The 20,520-nt window shown below is 44.7% G+C and overlaps 1 protein-coding gene across 1 annotated transcript in view; it reads left to right on the top strand.

The window, feature by feature from the left end:
* Positions 1 to 20,520, top strand: part of LOC146196009 (arylsulfatase B-like) — a 29,032-nt gene that overhangs the window by 8,207 nt on the left and 305 nt on the right. Inside the window, exons 5-8 of the mRNA XM_084596902.1 lie at positions 1,883 to 2,008; positions 8,024 to 8,150; positions 9,606 to 9,905; positions 15,820 to 16,337. Of these exons, the coding sequence (XP_084453028.1) occupies positions 1,883 to 2,008; positions 8,024 to 8,150; positions 9,606 to 9,905; positions 15,820 to 16,337 (1,071 nt within the window). The remainder of the gene's footprint in view (positions 1 to 1,882; positions 2,009 to 8,023; positions 8,151 to 9,605; positions 9,906 to 15,819; positions 16,338 to 20,520) is intronic.

Genomic DNA, 20,520 nt, shown 5'->3' with positions numbered 1-20,520 from the left:
TGTGAGTTTCTGACAACAATCCCCCCCCCCCCCCCCCCACCCAGTGCTCTCCAGCGCTGGTCCTGTGCAGAAACGGGCTACTCTTTTGTCTTCGCGAGCGCTCTGTTTAGGAGTAATTCCGTGTTTCTATGTTGTGTACCTCCGATGTTCTCGATATGCCTGGCACTATAAGGACGCGTCAGTGCACTGAGATGACGTTAAGGGCGAACCGGTGCTCAAAAGTTGTCTTAGAAGGTATAGTTTCGACCGTAATGACCGTCACCAGATTGGATATGAGGTCAGTGATCAGCCCCTGTCAGGTCAGGGCGTCCATGCCCAAAATAACCTCACGCGAGGGCTACATCCAAGACTGGGAAGGTGACAAATTAACCGCCGAGTTCGCAGCCATTTTGAAGCATCACTAATCGTTCGAGATAATGTAGCCACCGGCATATATGCGCATGTGTGCGTAGTTTATCCACCCACGTGGATAAACTAGTCTCAAACAGCTGGCAGTGAACACGTTAGCTGGAAATCGGGTGGGTGATCGGGCTGAAATCCTTAGCATTGCAATTTCCCCTTTGAATAACTTATTGTCCATATGAAAGGCCATTTGTGGCTTTTAAGCATGGCTTCCTTACACAGTGAGTATTCAATTCCACGTTCGACCTCTAATCCCTACTGACACTTGGTACTAAGTGCGGCATGCCGTGCAACGTTCGGAACTTGGTTTCATGCTTGGCGAAGCAGCGGCTTGTTTAGTAGGATAATTTATTGGAGAACGGATATTATGCACAAATTTTATGAGTGCCTTTTTTTTGGGGGGGTGGACATAGAACACTTGAAAGAGTTACGATAAGTAAGCTAGCTCTTTCAGCTAAAGCTACAATGAAACGCACGCTGCTTTCATATCCTTATTGCATGTTCTGCAGGGCTTTTGTTTATCAGGAATTGCTGTGCACGACGTTAAACAGGGCAGCGTATTCGGTTGCTGAGCCAGGAGTGATGTATGTACATCTGATGCGGACACTAATTGATCGATTTAGCTCTATAAAACGTTCAACTTCTGACATCATTGTCAACTAAATGCTATTTGATGGCGCAAACACTCTGGTTGAACGCAGGTGGTGTACCTGCAAAACGTTATATGAGGGAAAATCATTCTCTCATTGACAGGGTTTAATAACGCATTTGCCCTATTGCTGCGTCACTTGGCTGTTTTGATCACCAGGCCCAACTGTACTTATTCGATGCTCGTATGCCACTCGTTGATAGCCGTAGTTCTATGAGACCCACCCACAAGCACCCCACAACTCCGCTAAAACGCTGACAGAGGCATGCAGGTAAATACGTCAAAAGAACAACGGCATACGGACAGTTAAGAAAGGCTAACACCCAGAAGCAAGGGACCATTCCGGTAACGTCTTAACGCGCCAGTGAGCCTGCTTTGTCAGTGTAAGTTCACGCACGGCTAGAGGAAAATTTTTAAATTCTATAACTACCGGCAACCAACGCAGTGTGGAAATGATTTTCGCGTTTAAAGCGCATTTCTTGCCAGAGATAAAACTGATTATCATTTTTTAAAAAACGAAGATGTATAAAACCCATTATTAGTCCGGAGCGCACAATTTCCGACCAGGCGCTTCCGCAATGTCACAACGAATTCACCAATTAACGCGATATATTGAATGCTGCCGGTGGCGGCTGTGTACATATGACACAATATTTAAGGTGCACCAATCGAAATGGTATTATGTCATGATCTTTGGTAGCTTTTTGAAATGTGCTTTTCATGGCCTGGTGGTACCTAGTTTCCATTTAAACCTCGGAAAGACGCATTCTGCACGGAGGCATAATGCGTTAGGCGAAGTGTATCGTTGTTCTCTTTGTTGTGCGCGTGTAGGGTACCACGTGCGGCGTGGACATGTGGGACAACATTGACCTCGTGACCAACACTCATGGCGTGTACAGCACCACGCTCTACACCGACAAGGCGATCGACATCATCCGTCATCACGAGAAGAAAAAGGTGCGCTGTTCGCAAGCCTTTTTCGTTCTTGTTGTCCTTACAGTGCTATTTTACCGCATACGGTTCAGCGATAGCTTGGCGGCAAAGCATCTACTTTGCCTGCAATACAAGCGGTTCGATTATTGCGTCCGCCTTATTCTCGAAAAGAAGCAAAAGTAAGCTAATTTCTATTTGTATGAATAACTACGCGAAGAAGGAGGCTTGATCTCGAATTTGATCTTATAAGAATACACCAATCTACACCCGAGACTCAGTCTTGAGAAGCGACAGCGGAGTTGAATGAAGAAGCGATGAGACGTGAGGCAGCGATGGTGCGAGGAATCTATGGCTATTGACAGGCCGCCATTGGAAGCTAAAGCTTTCTGTGTTTAAATGTTCAACTTCATCCACTGCAGCGGCTTGCCAAACAGTTCGTTTTGAGGAAGTGGCTAGTATAGATGGGGGTTGTAAGCAACATTGCTGTGAAGGTGCGGGGGTCGTAAAAAGCAATAAAGTGTGCAAAAATTGGGCAGTTGAGAACTAGTTGTGAGATTCGCGATCCTTAAGTATATATCTGACAGTATATAGACATCTAATAGAATTATCAGAGGAGGACGAATAGGTGAAGTTGTTAAAGAAGAAGATTCAGGTCTACTGTCCCGAAGTGGGAAGAAATAATGAAGGTATGTAAAGACGAACCAACGAAGTAAAAAGCATGGTTGGAAACCACTAACCACTTGCGTAGGCACAGAGCTCTCTGTATCGACGGACATTTGGCGGAAAGCTCTCGATTATTGGCAGTTGTCGAAGCCATTCTCTGAGAACTTGATCTCAGTTAGTGATTGTACATGAATAGGGACTTCAATAGAAAGACTTCCACGACATGGAGAATTCCTTACCTACCCTATACTGAGGGCATTCAGAAAACGTGCGAGCTGGTGGTGCGACGACACGCAGCCCATTGTATCTGTATTACTGGTATTAACCAGACAGATAACGAATTGCAGTGGTTCCTGAATTCACGACAAAGCCACAGGCCACCCTAAAGTTTCTTCACGTGATGGTAAGCCAGTTGCAGGCCGCAAATTCACTTGAGGGCCCAGAGGTTGTAAGAGTCCATACGAAAATTGACCAGAACTCTAGACGCAAAGTTGATCTTCTACACGTTTTGAACTTTAGTCGCCGCGAACACTCTAATAATTGAGAGAACATACAATCTATATCGTGGTAAGCAGTTAGTGCGGCCACGTCCACATGGTGATAACCTCCCGTGCCGAGCTGCCCTGGACATCTTTAAGAAAAAATGAAATGTCATTTCGTAGTTTCGAATTGACGTACTTCTAGGGTTGCACAAATGAAATGAACGTAACATTTGTTCGAAAGCACTACATGGGATCGGAATACCTGGAAATTGTTGGCCTAAAGTTGCGGTCCTGTGCTGGTCTCGGACTCGAGCCTGCATGTAGCGTGCCGATGTCAAGCGTTTGATTTATTACCGTAGAGTGAAGTACGTTTGAGGTGCTACAGCAGTGACGTAAAGCCACGGTACGCGTGAAGGACATGCTTTCGCAGCCCACGACTGTGTCCCGCTACGTTTCAGGAGTGGGCGCTACAGTGATACAGTTGGAATGGACATAACAGGTGTTCATTCAGGAATGCCATACGGTTGACGCAGTGTGACCGGTCATACGTGCGCTGACGGCTACACAAGGGTGGCTTTCATTGCTGCAAGTGTTCCTTTCATCAAAGACAAGTGGGGATTAAAGAGCCTTGTACTAGCATTTTCGCCCACAAAAGAAAGTGAGTGACAGATCGGCGAAAACATTGTGCGCAGGTGTGAGAGACTGGGAACCGAAGCAGCCGTAGAAAGCAATGTGATATTTTTATCGATTAAAGGGCGAACCTCATTCACGCACTGCAGCCCTACGTAAGGTTAAATTGTCGTACGCATGTGTTTGAATAGTTATGATGACTGTTATGATGACGCCATTGTTTCTCCACAGCTTCTTGATTTGCTTGAACATCTGATGCGAGCAAAGGCTCCTGTAAAATTATTTAAAGAGAGCGGCCTTGCAAGCTGGTTGCCCCACAAAATATTCCAATAAAAAGACACCAGATGGAACTGAAATGTTGCGATGATAAAGTTTGTTTCGTGAGAGCACGACATGTCGGATTCGGGCTTCCTGCCGCTGCATTTTGCGCGGCTGCCGTCCGCTTCCCGTGTTCTCTTGCTTCCCTTTCTCCTGCCTCATGCGGCGGAGAGGTGTTCGGATGGCTTGTCAGTCCCCAGCTTCGCTAAGCGTCCCAATGGCCGTTTACCATTTGCTCTTGATGGCGGAAATACGGCACCGCTTCAACCGCAGTGTTCGCGCGACGGGTTGAGTGGGGCTTAGAGAGAGGCCCCTCTAAGACATCGTAAGGTGCGAATGCTGTTCTTGTCTGCCGGCCTTTTTCCACTCAGCCCGTTATAGTCTGCATGACCGTTACGGTCTTCTTTTCGTTAAAGAACCCCAGGCGGTCGAAATTTCCGGAGTCCTCCACTACGGCGTCTCTCATAGCCTGAGTCGCTTTGGGACGTTAAACCCCACAAACCGACCAACCAATATTTATGTTGTTCAAGCGGCGGTAATTAATGCAGAAGCGAAACGTCCTTCTTTCTTCACGAGAACGCCTGGCGCTGCCCAAAGGCTCTTTTATAGCTGGATGACGCCGTCAAGAAGCATTTCTCTGACTTGCACGCAGATGGCTTGGTGCTGCCGTGGCGATGCGCGGAAGGGAGTCTGACGAAGAGATCGGGTGTGCTCCTAGTTTATAACGCGGTGCTTGCAAAGTGGATTTGGTTGTACATTCGATGCTGACGAGAAACATCTGCTGTCGCTACGAAAAATGCGAGCCTGGTCATTCCGCTTTGGGGTAACGTCGGTCGATGTCAAAGCTTGGCTGACAATCTTGGTCAAGTGCCTCTTCCACGGGTTGGTCGGGTAGGGGGAATACATCACGGATGTCTGCTAATTCATCGAAGAAAGTGATCATCGTGCTCTTGTTCAGACGTCGGCATTCATCGGTGATGTTCATCTCCAGCACTTCAGCTTGTCCTCTACGGAAATGGGCGATGCCTCTTGCGATGCCAAGCCTTCGTTCTGAGAGGTACTGAGTGCTTCCTTCGGTGGTTTTAATGTTCACTCTACCCACGCCGACGACGACGCTTGATCTGGCCGGCACGGTAAATTTTTCGTTGAGGAACTTTAAGAGACAAGATGCATCGACGTCCTCGTAGTAGGTATGACGTTGTCCACCGAGATCTTTATGAGCTTTGATGAAAGCTCGATGATCGCTCCGATGTTCATTGAGACTACCCATGCCCAAAACCACGTCTCGTGATCAATACTGTACAGCCACAAAGCAGGCAGGATAACTACGACCATTTACTCTCAGTCCCGTTGTTTATAGCCCCAGTGGCCTAATAAAGTTGCCACCGGCGATGCCGGTCAGCAGGCGATCTCAAGTAGTCGTCACTTTCTTGAGCTGGGCGGCGAACGATCCGCTGAAGACTGAGTAGACGGTGTTTGTGTTCACCAAAGCGGTGACCATGCGAAAGTCCACATCAACTTAGATTACTTATTCGTGCCCTTAAATTGCATGCATGGTTTTCGATATTCCATCTCTGCTTCGTCATGAGCTGAGTTCGCTGCCGGGGCACACCGTCGTCACTGCGCTTGTAGGCATTCTAAGTTTGAGATCTGGTGCCGTCGAGTACATCAGCAATGTAACTGCTGCAGCGTCGTCAATAGCCGTCGTCGGCGGAGGATTTTCAGTAGTTGGTTGAGCAGCAGCCTGACCTCCAAAAGTTGCTTTCTTAGCTCCTCTGTGGGGGCTAGGGTAATTAACTCATGAAGCTTCAGCCAGGCGACGCAGATCGGGAGCTGAACAACGATGGGCAGCGATATCAACGGCTTGGTGACTCTGCCCTGCGCCGGTGTGAGGTTGCGGGGTGCTGATTGCAAAAACTTTGAAGGCCAATTCGTCTATACGGAAAATGGCAGAAAATGTGGCCGGCCTTACCACAATGAAAATACAAACATGGAGCGGTTGCTTTAGGTCCTATAGGCGTCTCATTTCCTAAGGCTAGAAGCGTGTTCGTAGAGTTGGCGGGCGGGGACCTATGGGCGTCTTTCAGGAGTGGCTTGTTTACGACGAGAGCAGCTTTGCGGGTCACGTCGGAAGTCACGCAATCATAGTTCATCGCTGTGTATTCTTGCGCTGGAACCGTCGGAGCCGTCGCTTGATGTAAGCTCAGTTCAAGCTAGACTTCTTTTTGGACAACGTCTGCGAACGTCGCCACAGGGAGTGTTCGAATTATGACAGCAGTAGGCGGAACTCCTCTCAGACGACCTTTCAGATGATATCGCGCAGTTGTCGTTGCCCAGAGACGTTTAATCGGAGTTGATGGATAAGACGTAAGCTGGGCGAATAAGCTTATGGATGTTGTTTTTATTTCAGGCCATTGTAAATTTAATAAGAAGTGCCGCTTTCAGCACCACGTATGTATAGCAAGCAAGTTGCCGATTGAAAATAAAATATTGAGGTCGTGAACCAAATAATAATTTTGAAAGCAAAAAAGAAACTTGGTTATCTACCCACGGGAAATATATTTTTTTTAGTTTTTGTTGTTTCATGTTTAACGTGATACTGGCTGACTAAACATAGATGTTAATTTTACGTTCAGGCCTTCCTAGTTTTCTTGATGTTCTTCCCTTTTCTTTGTTGTCTGACATGTTTCTCGGTTACTAGCAAGATAATATTAACTTGAACGGATCACTTGTAGACACTGCTCGAAGTGATGGCCAGTACCGGTTTGTATTTCCTGTTACTGTTAAGTGGGCTGGAGGCTTTAAGGTCCAGTTCCTTTATGGTTATTAGATAGCTGGTGTTTGAATCAGAATTGACTTAGAATAAGCTACTTCCCCCTTCCCAACAACCAAGAATTGATACTGGTGTTTTCCTTTTCCCCATTTTTTTCTTTTCTTTCTTCTCCCTCCTCTAGAATGTTAGAGTGCCGGTCTCGGCAGTCAAAAGGCCTCTTCATGGGGGACGCTTCGTGAATGAAGGTGGCAGTAGTTTTCTGAGGGTTCCTAACAGGGCCAATGCCAGGCTGCGGTTATCCACTTTAAGATGTTTCGCCTCGAAGAAACCTATGTATATATAAATTGGAAAAACGGAGGTAGAAGCCGAGATGGAAATAAGTGGATTCAGTTGAGAAGCCTCGACTTCGATGCTCAAAATTTATAGTGTTCGCTGAAGGATAAGCCGAAAAAGTGCAAGCTCAAGCTGAACTTAAATCTCATAAACAGAACCAACCAAGAAATCTCTTAATCTGTGTGCGTGCACGCTTCCTGCGAAGATATTCACAGGTTCTCATGCTCATTTTCTGACGTTTTTCTATTTCCTTCCTCCTACGCTAATGCCCTTCCTCCTACGCTAATGACCTTCCTGGCGGCGCAGGCATTGTAAATAAAAATGTGCGAGAGGTCACTTGTGCAATTAGCAATAATCAAATTGAAGGTGTACCCAAAAAGTTGAGAAATTGGATTTCTCTGTTGCTAATAATTGTGACAGTGATGTGGTTTGAATTTCAGAGTTTAACATCCCATAGCTACCAAGGCCATGAGCGACGTTAAGTGGAGGGCTCTAATAACTTCGGCCACTTGTGGTTTAGAATAGCCTAAATATTTGCCTAAATAGGACAAAAACACTGTAGAGAGAAGCAAGTGAGGTTCCTTATTTTACTGTCGCTTTCTCGAAGCGAGACCTATTTATTCAGTTTTACTCCCCTATGGAAGTTTGCTGTAATTCCTAAGACATGAGCACCGTAATCACACACATCATGCGTTCCGTCTGCCATTCGCTGGGACTTCTGCAGCTGGTGGTTGGCCTTAATCTTTTCATGTCCCGGCCTCCACTCCCCTTCAATGCAGAACCCTGTTTGATCTGAATTTCCTATTTGTCTCAAATCCCGCTCTTTGTTTCATGGCGCAGCCCTTGTTCCTTTATTTTTCACCGACTGCTGCTCATGGAATGTCTGTGAATTTGACAACCGATGCTCCTCGGAGGAACCTGGCTAAGTTTCCCTACATCGGTGACCGAAACAGGACGCTGCTAGCTGGTGAGAAAGCATTTCTATTGCGGAGAGCTTCAGCTTGCGTGTAAAATCGCACTCGTTTTCAGATCAAACGAATTGGGGGAAAGTTATATCCAGGGAAAAATTATGTTGTTTTTGAAGTTAACTGTTCTTAGCATCTTCAGTGCTCCTATATCAATGTAGCGCCCGTCGAGCGGTTTTTTACCGCACAAATGGTGCAATACTTCGACCGCTGTTCACAGAAGGAAGGTAAAACGTTTTCCATGGTTCTTTGTCATTCTCTGCAGGTTTGTATCTCGGAATGAAAGACGAATATTTGACAAGAGAATTCTATATTTTAACAAATTCATTGCTGCATTTCACCTCGTAACGCTCATAGCGAGAAGGATTGATTGCCACTGTTTCGAGTCGATAGCAAAGAAGCATAGAATGCAATTCAGCACCATGCTCGAAGGATGTCAGCGCATACAGTTTCCCAGCGAATTGACCTGTTATATCCGAATCTGTTTTTTGTTGTGTTTTCGAGCCTATGAATGCGCTATAATCGTTTACACGGGTTGGTTTATAAATACAATAAGATAATATATAGAGAGTGAGAAGTTGTTTTTTATCAGTGCCCCTTTAAGCCAAGATCTCGAGTGGCCGCTTTAAAAAACTTGCGACACTTTACCCTCCTCCTTTGAAGAATTTGACAAGGCTACATTATTGGCTCGTGCGCCTGCTCTCAACCCGCCTAGACATGCAGCTTCCTGCTATACTTGCGCCCATACTTTAGCTGACAATACAAGCACAAATTAAATTTCGCGATCGTGCAGTTCATTGTTATGAGAATCTCAAAGTGACAGGTTTTAAGAGACGCTTCGGAAGGCACCAGAACATTCGATCATTACGGTTCTTTGATGTGAACGTACATTGCACAGTGCATAGGTACCTTCCTTTTTGCCTCCAAAAGAAACCAGCTTTCAGGAACAGGATTCAACCAGCCTACACATACAGCTTCCTGCCTATACTTGCTGCCTATACCTGAGTTACTGTTGTCTCAAAATGTAGTTTTTCTGTGATCTCAATGGAATCATCCACGCGACGATTTATATACGAATGCTGCTACATATCCGTACTAACAGATAAAATACGAAAGCAGTGCATGGCCGTCTTTTTCTGCACCTACCCTGCAGTGAGGTTTAATCGACCGACCCTGCTTTCAAACGTTCCATAATGAGGCAGACATTAGCGGTACTCAGAGGACCCTGATACGGTACTATCGCAGTCAATCTGTTCTCACTGTTAGGTCTGGAGCTCTAAGCAGCTATTTCACGGCTTATCAAATCAGTTTATCCATATCTGAGGACCTATTTACGTATACGTCAATCTTACTATAGGTAAACGTAGCCTGAATCCTTTTTCTCTAGCTTCTTAACACACTCGTTGCTAACTAAGGGCTGTCTAAACTGTGTTGGTTCTATTTTTAAATTACTTCAGGCACCATTGACGCACTGGACGAATCCATCGGACGTATTATGAGAGCCCTGCAACACAGACGCATGCTGGCCAACAGCGTCATTGTGTTTGCCAGTGACAATGGAGCTGGTCCTTGGGGCCCCTATTCGAACACCGGCTCCAACTGGCCTCTACGAGGAGCCAAGGGAACAATCTGGGAAGGCGGTGTCCGCGTCCCGGCCCTGGTATGGAGTCCCCTGCTAAATATAAGCCGAGGAGGCGTGCCTGTTCACGGAATTGTGCACACTGTTGACTGGTTACCTACTCTGTATTCAGCGGCAGGTAAAACGAAACTATTGTTATCGTATTGTTGACTCTAGGAACTTTGCTGCATTATGCAGTTTTGCGGTTGAGAACGATGTTGCAGAATAAAATTAAGCGGGCGGCGGCTGCATTCCTGGGGCGCGATGCAAAACCTCGGGCGGAGATTTCAAATGTTTGGAAAATTATGCGCTGCTTGCTAAACAAGGAGACGGGTGAAAAACACACACACACAACACAAGCGCAACCTTGTCGCAAGAGCAAGTAATGTGAAATCGCTCATCAGGAAAAACTCATGCTTTGTCAGAAAGAAGTCATTTATATGATCCTGATTTCGTGCGGAAAGCAATACATAGGACAAACGGGGAGATTTGTAACAAGAAGCGCCTTGAACGTCATAAGGGCTGCGGGAAAAGCAGCCACTTCGGGAAGCTTGCGCAGCATTGTGGGTGGTACAAAACAGGCTGCAAATCCTTACTACATGGGACTGAAATTGTAGTCAAGCAAAAAGAAAGAACTGAAAGGGAAATCATAGTAGCCTTTTTAATTGATCTAGCCGAAAGAGAACCATATGTTGGTGCACCATCTGTAGCTTTCACAAAGGATGAATTAGTTATGGTAGCAGAGCACATGCAGAGTGGTGGTCGTCGTGATCAACACATCAATGATGCTGGCTACAAATGAGACAGTGTCTAAGAAAACGAAAAATACGGAGAGACAGGATAGTAGGGAGTGTCTTACTTCCTCCCTACATGTCCGTATTTTTCGCACGGGCGTAACATTATGTTCGTCTTTCCAATAAGAATTAAACAGTTGTAAGTTTGCGCTTGTGTTGTTTGTTTGTTTCGTCCATTCCCTTGTTTAGCAAGTAGCGTATAAGTCTCCAAATTTGATCGACCAACTGGGTCTTGTGTTATTGGTATGTCAAATGTACAGCGTGATCAGCAGAGAGCGCTGCCGGCTGAAATTGATCCTAGTTTTCCGACAACGGTGGAGAATATTTGCGTCTTTTACATCCCTTGGATAGCTTGACACCGATCAGCCATGTACATAAGCGTCCTCTATCATTTTAAATCATCCAATTTTGTTGTCAAGATATTTGTCCCTTTCTAGCCGATGACCTGACGCTTAGCGCAGGTTTACTAGACAAAATACAGTCACTGCTATTTCACCTTTTGTTTAATCTCGCTATGCTATGTATATATGTTACATATGCTCATTTTAAATAGACTTATGGTATATAGGGATATGTTTTCAGCAGAAAGCAGCACCCTCTCGGCGCATAGGCGTATTCATGGTCTTATCACGCTTTTCTCTGGCGAAGAGTATACATAATTTTTGTGCGTGGTGTAGAAGCTCTTTCATGTGTTTCTCACTGCGTGGTGTTTGTGAATGTTGTTTCTCTGTGTTCCGACTATGCTTCCCTCTACGTTGATCAAAGAAGGCTGACAAGCAATCTTTTTGATTGCGTCTTATTTCATCCACTCCGACTTATACCAGGAAACACTTCAGAAAAATGGTTTGTTTGTTACGAGTGCTTGGACCATCGTCCCTTTCTGCTCGCAAAACGTCAGATATATCAAAGTGGTCGGAATTTCACTACCGAGAATCATGCTTCGTTCTCTGTTATTTTATGACCGGAGGGGCAGGACAGTACGAAGAGCTTGTGCCATGATGCAATATATTTCTTCTAGAAAGATGTCTTTCCGCTGAGACAGAAGACATGGTTCAGTGCTGATAACTATCTCACTCGGATCATGAAAGGTTGCCAAAAGACTTCTCCACTCCTTAATTCGGCGCTTCTAGCTAGAAATATGACGTGCTGCAAGCCATTTCCTGAGTGAGCCGGCGAGAACGAAAGCATTGAAGCGCTTCACGGGTCGTGTAAAGTCTGTGTGAATTGTATCCATTGTATCCTGTACCTGTTCTGCTCTGGACCGCGTTTGAAAACGCACGTGCACACACGTTTTATCGATTTCTTTTACATGGTTTGCATCCATAAATACCCTTTTTTGTGTCCTTGCTGAGACATGTCTTACAAAGCATAGCTCTCGCATGCACCTTCATTTTGAACGTGTTTCTTGTTGTGAATGACTGATGAGTGCTAGCGACGTCATCAAGTGACCTCTCTAGTACGTAAGCATCTGTGGATTGTATATGGCTTGGACTCTGGCTTCATATAAGGCAGCCCTTTAGTTTACACTGGTAAGCTAAGCAGGCGTCAAATTCCTGTTATCACAAGCTTTAGTAAAAGAGGCCCCCCGAAGGATCCCACGTCAGCAGGCCGCAAAACGAGCGAAAAATTTTGGCGACGTTGAATGGCTTTTGTTTAGCTAGTGACGCAACTGTGGCTTTTTATGCATGGAAAGAAGAGGAAAAAGCAAATAATAGCACAATAATTTGCGGATAAAAATGAACTGAATGAAGGAGCAATTAAGGAAGGCACCGAGCGATCTGCTATACATCCAAAAATAGGCGGGAAACAACCTTTCACTCAGGCATTCAGCGGTCTTCTATAGACGTTGGTTCCATTCGTTGATAATGCGTGGATAAGAATGAATAATGTAGTATATCGGTCCGAAAATTAAATATTTTATTTTTCTGATCTTGCCTCTTAGAGCGAAAATGAGGAGAAAAAAGTAGATGTCGTTATCTATTCTAAATGCACCGAAATACATTTTGTAGAGCATAGCCGCATGTTTTTGTAGCCCCTGCATAGTAGTTCCTATCCCAAGCAATCCTCAATTATTGTGAAATAAGACGTAAAGTTGCAATTATTACAAAAACATAAACGTGCTACACGATTCTCTATCATTTCGAACATGTTTATTTACTAAAATGAAACATAAATGACTGCAAGTCATACCTCGTCTTTCGTTGAACTGTGCACAAATAGCACACATGACTTGGCCCACCTGGGTTCCGTATGGGCAAGTTGGGCTTAGACAACTACAATAACACCCATGATCAAGCAAGCAAGCCCAAATTGGGCTTGCCCCTGTTTTTTCTATCTGGGCATCATATAGGCATAGAAAGGGCTGAGTACATATTCCCACATCAGGCCCTCAAGGGTACCGCTTGGGGAATGTTAGGGCCGATTCAAAGAAACTTTGGCCTTTGCGTAGAAAAAGCCTGGGCTAATCTAATTGGGGCTGCTTACTCAAAAGCCCCATAGGTCCCGCATGTGCCGCGGCAGGGCTAAATTCGGGTATGCGCGCACATTGCCTACATGGGACCTTGGGGGGTACTTGAAGGGGGTCTGACGGAAATGTGGGCTTCATGCAGAATATTCTTGGGCTGCCCCAAATGCGGCTACCCACCAAAAACCTAGATAATTTCCACATGGCCTGTAGCGGGGCAGGAAAGTGCTCCTTCCCGCTTCTGCCCACTTCGGTCTCTTTCGGGGCACTTTAGGGCAGATCTGATACAAATGTGGGTCTCAAGCGAATAGAAGACTGGCTACCACGAGCGGGGCTGCCCACTCAAAAGCCAAATAGGTCCCGCGTGGTTTGCGGTTGGGCTGAAAAGCGGGCATATCCCCACGCTGCCCACACGGGTATTTCTTGGGGTACTTGCGGGCAAATGCAACATTTGTTCGTAATCAATGCAGTAAAAATACGATTAGCCCAATCGGGGCTGCCCATGAAAGGCCGCAGTGGGCCCCAAATTGGCCGTAGGCGGGCATACCGCTCTGAAACGTCTCCGTGGTATCTTTAACGCGCCATTTCATTTATCTAGTTCATGTTATACTGGCCGCTAATTGCCTCTTCTGGAGGTTTAAGATTACTGTCCCAAGCATATCTATGCCATGTATAAAGGCTATCTATTCGTACTCTAAAAACATACTTAATTATGCAGTATTGGCAGAAAAAACGCAGCAGTAACTGTTCCGCTTTACGAATATGTACTGAACTACCTCCAAAGTTTATTCCTGCGTCATTATTACACACACAACACCGAAATAAATATTTAGATCAACATTTTGGTGATGTGGGACAGCACACATGATTGTAGTGCTGGGAATAAATCTCTTATGTTACTGAGTGTCGAATACAAGGTAAAGAAATAGTGCTCAATGTTTAACACTTCATGATTAATGGAACTTGGGCAACCCCTATAATGCCAGATTCAACCTATGAGAGCAGCACGTGGTCTAGCCCGAAACGGAAAGTCCATTCGAGTACAATTCAGGTATTAGTGAGATTAACCAACTTAAAACCTTGATCAAGGGGGCACACCGCATGCACAAACTTAGGACCTATTAGTAGGACCTATTAGAAGTTTGGGCTTAAACTGAACATTAAAAAGACGAAGATCATGGCGTCTTGCCCTATCAAGTCCTGGAGCATCAATGGACAAGAAGTGGAAGCTGTGACAGATTTTCTGTTCTTGGGCGCCAAGATTACCTCGGAAGGAGACTGCAGCCATGAAATTAGGAGACGCCTGCTTCTGGGAAAGAGAGCAATGGTTAGCCTTGACCGCCTAGTAAAGAGCAGAGACATTAGTCTACCAACCAAGATCCGTATAACCCGTGTTATGGTCTTTCCAGTTGTGATGTATGGATGCGAGAGTTGGACTGTGAAAAAGGCTGACCGCCGAAGAAATGACGCGTTTGAATTGTGGTGCTGGCGAAGACTCTTAAGAGTTCCTTGAACTGCCAGAAGATCAAATCAGTCGATATTGTCGACCATAAACCCTGACTGCTCATTGGAGGGTCAAATTCTAAAGTTAAAGCGCAGCTACTTTGGTCATCTGATGAGAAGAGAGGAGTCGCTGGAGAAAGATTTGATGTTGGGAAAGGTTGAGGGTCGCCGGAGAAGGGGTAGGCAGCGAACGCGATGGTTAGATGGCATTCTCGAGGCATTGCAGATGAAGCTATGTGATGTTAAGAAGATAGTGAGAGACCGGAAAGCGTGGCGTGACATGGTCCATAGGGTCACGAAGAGTCGGACACGACTGAACGCCTGAACTGAACTGAACTGAACTGATTAGTGATTTTGGTATGCTGCCCACATTCGGCTGTCTGGGCTGAATGCGGACAGCCCTCTTTCGGCTGCCCACATTAATACAGATTGGGACCGATCGCGGCGAAATCGGGCAGCCCTCGCGGGGCCCCTCTGGGTACGTGTTGCCAATCCAGCATGGGCCCCGTATGAGCTGCCCCCACGGGCCCGACGCGGGCCCCCTCGTCATAGCCCACTTTGTGCTACTTGGGTAGGTATCGCCTTTGATAGCCAGTATTTTTTTTTTTTGCGTATACGATGACACGCTCTATTTTGTCCAATATATCCGCGACTACGTCATAACGGATAAAGGTGCTTTCATCCAATATTTCATGAGCACTGATTGAGCTGCTTCAATATACTTGTAACCTTGTGTTCTGGGTACACAATAGAGTTTTGAGTCAACTTATCAAAACGGTCCCCATTTTTCGTACGTTGTTATGTGCGCAATGTTTAGTTTCATTTCAGTTTGCTTTTATTTTCTTATAGACCCCATTCTGGGGGGGGTTATCACAAGCAAGCATAAAAAATTTTCATGTATTGGTGAATGCTGCAGGCCGCAAACGAACAGACATGTAGCACTGAAATGAACTCCTTATATGGCTGAGTTTAGACGAGGATTTCATAGTCAGTAGGCTACACTGCAACTTGGAAGATTAAATCTGCCAATAAACCCATGTCTTGTGTTTCTAACAGGCAAAAGAAATAAGCTCAACGGGAGGGGAGAGTTTGGTGTTGTTATATATTTTACTAAAACAAAGATCCTCTAGTTGCGCAGAGACAAAGATTTGAATACACGAAGTTGTTCAAATAAACTGTCACTTGGACGATTTATGGGAGAAATAGTAATTATATTCTTTGTGTTCCGTTCTGTTCTGCGATCGAACTGAAACCTTCCGACTCAGGTCCTCTACCTTCAAATGCTTTTGCAGGAGGTCAGCCGGCTGATTTGGGCACATTGGACGGTCTCAACCTGTGGCCGTCGCTTCGTGCAGCAGGACAAGAAAAAAATGCCTCATGGCCGCGGAACGAATTTCTCGTGAACCTGGACATCGTTTCCGGGCAGTCCGCGTACCGGGACGGCGACTACAAATTAGTTTCCATCACCGAACCGGTGCCGCTGGGTGATCCCAGCTTTTTCAGCGACCCGGACTTCAGTCGAAATATTCCTACGGCAGGAAAATCACCACCATGTGGCAGCCTTGCAATGTCGAAACATCTGGACAGTCTAATGACGTCATCTCTTACGTGGAAGACGCTTCAACGTTTCTACGCTGAGTCAAGGGACATGCCAACAGTCCCTTCTGACTGGCGTCGTCGCCCTCTGGTACACTGTGATCCCAATAATTCATCTCTACTAGGACCGGAGGGACCACGCGAGGGATTCTACCTGTTCGACCTCGCGCAAGATCCTTGCGAGCTTAATGACTTGTCATCTCACCAGCAGTCGGTAAGAAAAGTATGGAACTGCCTTAAATATCTTGCACTCGTTTCAGATAAGACGAAGGCTTAGGCGTACACCTTCTTTTATGGAGAAAATCTATTTTCTCACAAACTATCCTGTTAAATATAGATGGAAATAGACTTCGCAGATTAGCTGCATTGCTCACTGCATGGTGCCTTTTAATCTCGTATTTTGATTAGCTGCATTGCTGCTTATTCATTCCGCAATCCTGGCGCACCAAAAGACGGAAGGGAGAAAACTGAATCGGTTATCATCAAACCCTTTGACATTTATTAAACAACTTGTAGGGACGATAAAAGTATATGCGGCAGTGCGAGGCATATACGCGGTTGACACTTCTTCACATCGAGGAATTGCATTGAAAAGGAGGTGAGCAAAACAAAGCACACCTTTTTTATGATTCTCTATGTCCTGGTGCTGTAATTGTTTCTCACATCAAACTTTTATAAAGCAGAATAAAAAATGGCGATATGTTTATAAATTACAAATATTGGTCACGGAAATGATTTACATGCACCGCCCGTGCATGACGAATACTACTTTTGATCGTATTTGTACCTGTTCTACTCATAAAATATATGTAGCACTCAATCTGAATAACTATAATACTCAAGCAGTTGAAAATCAGCTATGCGTGGCGGACATATCATTTTCAAAACTTGTCGTCTTTTAAATGTGTTTCAGCTTCTCGCGATGAAACACAGAAAACAGCAATTGGGCTTCCAAAACAGTTTGAAGACCACTAGGAATCTATATTTTTCACCCAACCTACCGGAAACAATGTATCGCTACTCTTAAACCTCATAACTAATAAACACGGCTATCTTTTCATGCACTTTTGAAAAGACACACGGCATACCAGGGGATATTCCAGGTGTCTCAGCGTTGTCAATGGCTTACTAAACAGTGTCTTCTCTTGAGGCTGCAAAAAAAAAAAAAGATTTTTTCGATGACTCTTGATATCTATGTTTGGTTTACTGGTCGCTTCTTGTCAATTAATCATTTTTAGGCTCTTCTCTTTTTTATTTTTTTGGCTGCAATGTGGAAACAAAATGGTGTTGGAGAGACGTGTCTTGGGGCCATATGCGCTCAGATGACTTGGGAAGGACCATAAGTATATTTCGTATTTTATAAATAAGGAATATATTCCTTTCTATAATTTTACAATAGTGAATAAATGCTCAGATTAGTCAGGACGATGTACTCTATACAAGAAGAAATATGCCCTGTTACTATGCGCAACTAAAACCAGACTATACTGACATCGCTTTAGTTATCGTGAAAAATAATGTTCATACTACTGATGAATCGGAAGTATACCAAGCAGTGAGGGAGAAGTCTAAATCGATTAAAAGTATAAGAGTAAAAATATTGTGCCAGTATGGCACTGCGTGTGAAGTATGGTTGCCCAGTTCACAGTTGCATGATGATTAGAGACCGCGCAACTTCCTTTTAATTTGCAGGAATATGCCCTCTCCCTTACCCACAAACCTTTATATCTTCAATGTATAATGAATACATCAGCCCAATGTATTCTACTTCGCTGCCCGGAAATAGCTCAGGCCGCGGCGGCTGATTCTCTCTGCGGGCGACAAGCTAGGAGCTAGGACCACAGATGGTCGCAATTTTGGAGCCATCAACTGCGTCATCTCGTAGACCAAGTCGCTTTGGGACAACAAACCCTAAAGCCAAATGAAAGTAGCAGTTAAACCAGCCGTACCTAAGCAGTCGCAGTGAAGGCATACAGGTTAACGTTAATACACACAAAGTTACTGGCAATCAGTCGAAAGCACAAGAGGCATAAAATATGGGATCACCATGTTCATCATCATCAGCCTGAATATACCCACTACAGGGCGAAGATCTCTCCCATATTTCTCCAATTAACCCGGTTCTGTGCTAGCTGCATCCACTTGACCCTTCGAACGTCTTAACCTCATTCGCCCACCTAACTTTCTTCCGCCCCCTGCTACGCTTTCCTTCCCTTGGAATCCAGTTTGTTAGCCTAAACGATCATCGGTTATCCTCTCTTCGCGCTACATGTCCTCCCCATGCCCATTTCTTTTTCTCTATTTCCACTATAAGGCCAGTAACTTGAGTTATGTCTCTGACCCACTCTGCATGCTTCCCATCTCTTAATGTTACCCCTACCGTTTTTCGTTCGATAACTCTGCGTTGTCCTCAACTTAAGCAGAACCCTCTTGATTAGCCGCAACGTTTCAGCCCCATAGGTGAGTACAGATAAGATGCAACTGTTGTAAACTTTCCTCTTGAGCGATACCGGTAAGCTGCTAGTCATAATCTGCGAGTGCTTGCCAAATACGCATCATCCCAATCTTATTCTTCTTGTTATTTCCTTTTCATGGTACGGATCTGCAGTTACTTCTCGTTATTTCCTTTTCATAGCCCGGATCTGTGGTTACTACCTGTCCTAAGTAGATATGTTCGCTTACTACTTCCAGTTCTTCCCTACCTAACTTAAACTGCTGTTTCTTCCGAAGGCTGTTACACATTAGCTTAGTCTTCTGCATACTGATTTTCAATCCTACCGTACTAATTTTCCTGTTTATGTCATCAATCATTATTTGCAGTTCATCTCCTGAGTTACTTAGCAAGGCGATGTCATCAGCAAATCGCAGATTACTGAGGTATTCTCGATCTACCCTTATCCTTAACTGCTGCAATTCCAAGTATCTGAATACTTCCTCTAAGCAAGCTGTGAATAGTACTGGGGAGATCGTGTCTACTTGCCTAACACCTTCCTTTGTGGGAATTTTGTTACTTTCTTTATGCAAAGCCATGGCTGCAGTGCAGCCACTATATATATCTTCCAGCGCTTTCACGTACGCCTCGTCTACCCCCTGATTTTGCAATGCCTGCATCACCGCCGAAGTTTCTATTTAGTCAAATGCCTTTTCGCAATCAATGAATGCTATGTATAAGGTATGGTTGTATTCCGAGTATTTTTCTATCACCTGGTTGATGGTATAGACATGATCGATAGTATAGTACCGTTTCCAGAAACCTGCTATTGGGTCACCATGTCATCATGTCACCATGTTGAGTCAGTAACAAATAGGCTTAACACTCAATGTACTGTATACGTCCACCTTCCAAGTTAACGTCCTTTTTCATCACGTTTAACTCGGAAGTAACAATTTCACATTATAAGGCAATTTTCTGCGACAATCTTCGAGCGCGTCCAATCATTTTAAAAACGCAATTTCAGCCCTGCTAAGGGGAACTTGTTTCCAGTCGAACCTCAGTGATTTGCGGATGGCCCTACGCCCAATTTGTGCGCTGAGATCCAGGCTTTCAAAGAAGACGCAATTGGCCGGGTATGGTCAGGACGGAAATCTTCGAACGCTGACCAATCTTTCTAATGAAATCCCTTTTCGACCCCGCAGCGGGGACCTTATTCGCAATTTCAAGACAAATATTTGAACGCATTTGAAAGTTTTGCCTGACATGATTTCATAGAGATGATAAGCGGATATTGACTTTAACGTTTCAGTCTCAAACTGTGCAAAACAAAATCAAATACATAAGTTCACAACTCAAAAATTGTGCTTGTTCAAAATTTCTGGGGTTTATGAACCATATATATGAACCACCTACTCACTGAGATATCTAATACACAGGCTTTTCCCTATGAAGGACTTCACCTATTTTCGCCTGCATGCACATTATTCCCTTCTGCTGGAAATCGCATCATAAATATCTCCACGTGAACTTTGCCTAGGGAAAATTTAGCATCGATCGATTCAACAATCTTTCATGGCTTAGCTAGCTCGAATAGTAAATGCAATGCAAGAGTCGTAGATATATAATACAACCAATATCCGTCCATTATATTGAAATTTCTCTGATTACTGCACTTCGATATTGCCACATGGGGTCGACCTAAAGGCTCCTGGAACATTCATTATTGTGTCTTGAACAAGTGATCCGCTTTACCTTAAATCACCACAACTCTTGTGAAGGCAGCCTGATATCCAGTACAGTTTGAACCCTGTTTTTGGAAAAGGTACATTCTTTGACTCATCGGCCGCATCTTATGTCATTGCACATTGTAATGATCTTACAGATGCCGCAGTCTGTCCACAATATTTTTACAGCCATTTACTTCAAACAAATTTCAGAATTTTCATTTCTGTGTGTTTTCTCA

This window comes from Amblyomma maculatum, chromosome 3 (assembly GCF_055883805.1).
Source record: "Amblyomma maculatum isolate TAMU_Amacu chromosome 3, ASM5588380v1, whole genome shotgun sequence".
Lineage (NCBI taxonomy): Eukaryota > Metazoa > Arthropoda > Arachnida > Ixodida > Ixodidae > Amblyomma > Amblyomma maculatum.
This window is presented reverse-complemented; position numbering and strand designations above follow the sequence as displayed.